At 37.6% G+C, this 3,688-nt stretch overlaps 1 protein-coding gene and 1 long non-coding RNA gene across 2 annotated transcripts in view; both read left to right on the forward strand.

Annotated features, from left to right (window-relative positions):
* Positions 1–1,166, forward strand: part of LOC103148083 (vomeronasal type-2 receptor 1-like) — a gene marked incomplete at its 5' end in the record, with an annotated part of 5,808 nt that extends 4,642 nt beyond the window's left edge. Inside the window, 2 exons of the mRNA XM_007566709.2 lie at positions 281–404; positions 1,009–1,166. Coding sequence (XP_007566771.2) covers positions 281–404; positions 1,009–1,166 — 282 coding nt within the window. The remainder of the gene's footprint in view (positions 1–280; positions 405–1,008) is intronic.
* Positions 1,167–2,263: 1,097 nt separating this feature from the next.
* Positions 2,264–3,307, forward strand: LOC107837987 (uncharacterized). Its single transcript, XR_001664041.1, has 3 exons — positions 2,264–2,311; positions 2,821–3,026; positions 3,118–3,307. It is a non-coding gene; the product is annotated as an uncharacterized LOC107837987 (long non-coding RNA).
* The last annotated feature ends 381 nt before the right edge of the window (positions 3,308–3,688 follow it).

Genomic DNA, 3,688 nt, shown 5'->3' on the forward strand with positions numbered 1-3,688 from the left:
TTTGATGCTAATGGAGACCCTGTGGCTTTTTATGAGCTGGTAAACTGGCAGAAAAGTGAGAGTGGAGTTATTGAACTGGTAACAGTGGGATATTATGATGCATCACTGCCAAGAGGTCAGGAGTTTCGTATCAACAAGAACTTAACCTGGGTGGAAGGAGGCAGACAAGTAATAGCCCAAAACAGTAATTTCTTAGATTAGGAAGTTGAAAAAGGATTTGTGAAATATGTTTTCAAAAAAAGTTCAAAAACTGTCATCTTCCTGTCTTTTTCCATGGCAGGTTCCAGTCTCCGTTTGCTCAGAGAGTTGTCCTCCAGGAACTCGCAAAGTGTTGCAGAAAGGAAAACCAATCTGCTGCTACGACTGTATACCATGTCCTGAAGGAGAGATCAGTAATATGACAGGTAGAATCTAATATGTTTCATATGAATCCATATCTACAAAAACCATAAACTAAGGATTGTTTGTCAATGTTATAATTTTTATTAGATTCTCCTGACTGCTTCCCATGCCCCAGAGAGTTCTGGCCAAATTCAAACAGAGATGCTTGTTTCCACAAACCTGTGGAGTTTCTTTCCTTTAACGAAGTCCTGTCAATCATCCTGGCTACACTCTCCATCAGTGGAGCATCTCTGGCCATAATTACATCATTAATTTTCTTCCATCACAGAACAACACCAATTGTCAGAGCCAACAACTCTGAGCTGAGCTTCCTGCTTCTCTTTTCTCTTATTCTGTGTTTCTTATGTTCACTAACTTTCATTGGAGCCCCCTCTGAGTGGTCCTGCATGCTGCGGCACACAGCGTTTGGCATCACATTTGTTCTCTGTATCTCCTGTATACTTGGAAAAACCATAGTGGTTCTAATGGCCTTTAAAGCTACACTTCCTGGTAACAATGCCATGAAATGGTTTGGTCCTCCACAACAAAGGATGACTGTAGTGACTCTAACCTTAATTCAAATTATAATATGTATCATATGGTTGGTTGTGAGTCCTCCCTTCCCAGTGAAAAATCTGACCACCTACAAGGAGAAGATCATCCTGGAATGTGCGTTAGGCTCTGCTGTTGGTTTCTGGGCTGTGCTCGGCTACATCGGCCTGCTGGCTGTGTTTTGCTTTGTGTTAGCTGTTCTAGCTCGGAAACTACCTGATNCTGTTGTCTAGTGTCTTTTCAGATAGACCGTAAACTGAAACTACAGATGATCAGCGGTGTTATAACTGTCTTTATCTTCAAAATGATTTGCTTATGTTCAAGTACTAAATCATGTAATCAACACATTGCATGTCTCTTCAGATCAACAGCAAAGGTTGTTCTGGCATTTACGGCTGTTGGTGAAATGAAAGTCCTTTTAGAGGAGCTGGCGTCGGACCCTCCTCCACCTCGTCAGTGGATCGCGAGCGAGGCCTGGATAACTGACTCAGACCTGATGAGATTCAGTTTCTGTGCGGGGGCTGTTGGTATGGCCATTCAGAAATCTGTCATCCCAGGTCTGAGAGACTTCCTGCTGGATCTCTCTCCATCAAAGGTGGCTGCCTCTTCGGTACTTACCGAATTCTGGGAGGAGGCGTTCAACTGCAGCTTGACAGAAAGTGAGAAACAAATAATCTCTGATACGTTATTTGTTTTCATATTTACTGTAATGACAGAAAAGGATTGTCACATATTAAAATAGAACAATGTATGTATGTTTTTAATCAAGATTTTTACATTATTTTTTTTTTTTTACATTTTACCATAGGTAATATTTTCTGTCTGAGAAATCCAAAGCACATGGTGTTTGCTTCATCTGGTCTTAATTAACAAATAATTTGTGTATTTAATGTTAGAATGTTAAAGGCACTTTTGGAGCACACACACACACACACACACACACACACACATATGAGAGAGAGAGAGAGAGAAAAGTGAGAGTGGAATTATTGAACTGTTAACTGGTAATATATATATATATATATTTTTTTTTTTTTTTTTTTTTTTTTTTTGACATGAACATTGTCTTGTCTTAAAGTGAAAAACCCCATAGGGAGCATTTACGTAATTCAACATAGTGAAAAGTAAAAAAAAAAATTCATATTATTTTTTTCTTTTTTGTGTGTATCTGTATGTCTCTGCAGCTGCTGATCCAGACAAGAGAGTGTGTGATGGAACTGAAGATATTAAAACCCTTAAAAGCTCGTACACTGACACATCACAGTTAAGAGTTACTAACATGATGTACAAGGCTGTTTATGCTGTAGCTCATGCTATTCACAATGCAGTNTGCTGACTGAGTTCTGGGAGGATGCGTTCAGCTGCAGCCTGACAGAAAGTGAGAAGGTTTTCTTTATTTAGCCAAAAATGTGAAAGAAAAATAAACATCTTTCATTATAAATCCAAATGAATCAATTCCTTTTTAGGTGTTCTTTTTGTATGAAATGGGTGTTCATATGCTTACAGATATAAAATGACACTGAAAACATTCTATAGCATCTCACCAAAGTAAAGGTTTTGTTAATCTACCATGTTCTCTTTCACAAAAACACTAGATCAGATTTTTTTATGCCATATATTTTATTTCATATATTTTACTGGAACATAAAAACCTTTTTTAGATTTTTAGAGAAGCAGGAATTTGTAGTGGTGACGATTTGCAAGAAGCAATGTTGTTATTATTCTTACACTTTTGTTTAGTTTTGAGTTCGTTGGAACGTGAAATACAATAGTCATGTATTTACATATGAATCTGTAATGGGATTTAACTTTTTACTATTTCATTTTCTATTTCAACAATTACCAAGAAAGTGCTGCCCTCTTCATTTATCTCTTGTTTTTCTTCAGCTGCTGATCCAAACAAGAGAGGATGTGATGGAACTGAAGATCTTAAAGCCCTTAAGAACCCGTACACTGAAACGTCTCAGTTAAGAGTTTCTAACATGATGTACAAGGCTGTTTATGCTGTAGCTCATGCTATTCACAATGCAGTGTGTCAAGAAAAAAATACGACTATTCAATGTGACAAACACATTGGACTGGAGCCCAAACAGGTCAGACTTCAGAATTTCATCAAGCCATTAGACTGTAAATTTAATTTAATTGATAAATTATTTTCCCTTGATGTCTTTTTTTCATTTGAAGGTTTTTAGTGAATTACAAAAAGTAAACTTTTCCCAAAATGGCTACCATGTTTCATTTGATGCTAATGGAGACCCTGCGGCTTTTTATGAGCTGGTAAACTGGCAGGAAAGTGAGAGTGGAGTTATTGAACTGGTAACAGTGGGATATTATGATGCATCACTGCCAAAAGGCCATGAGTTTCGTATCAACAGGAAAATAACCTGGGTGGAAGGAGGCACACGAGTAAGGAAGGAACAACAAAGGAGCAAATTAACTTTTGTCAAAACTTTTTTTAAAATATTATTTCCTATTTATCTATTTCTGTCTCAGGTTCCAGTCTCCGTTTGCTCAGAGAGTTGTCTTCCAGGAACTCGTAAAGTGTTGCAGAAAGGAAAACCAATCTGCTGCTATGACTGTATACCATGTCCTGAAGGAGAGATCAGTAATATGACAGGTGAAGTCAAATAAATGTCAATATAATTACATTCTTGAATGTCCTTTATTTGTATTGTTTTTTCAGATTCTCCTGACTGCTTCCCTTGTCCCAGAGAGTTCTGGCCAAATTCAAACAGAGATGCTTGTTTCCACAAAC

This window comes from Poecilia formosa, unplaced genomic scaffold, assembly GCF_000485575.1.
Source record: "Poecilia formosa unplaced genomic scaffold, Poecilia_formosa-5.1.2 Scaffold197, whole genome shotgun sequence".
Lineage (NCBI taxonomy): Eukaryota > Metazoa > Chordata > Actinopteri > Cyprinodontiformes > Poeciliidae > Poecilia > Poecilia formosa.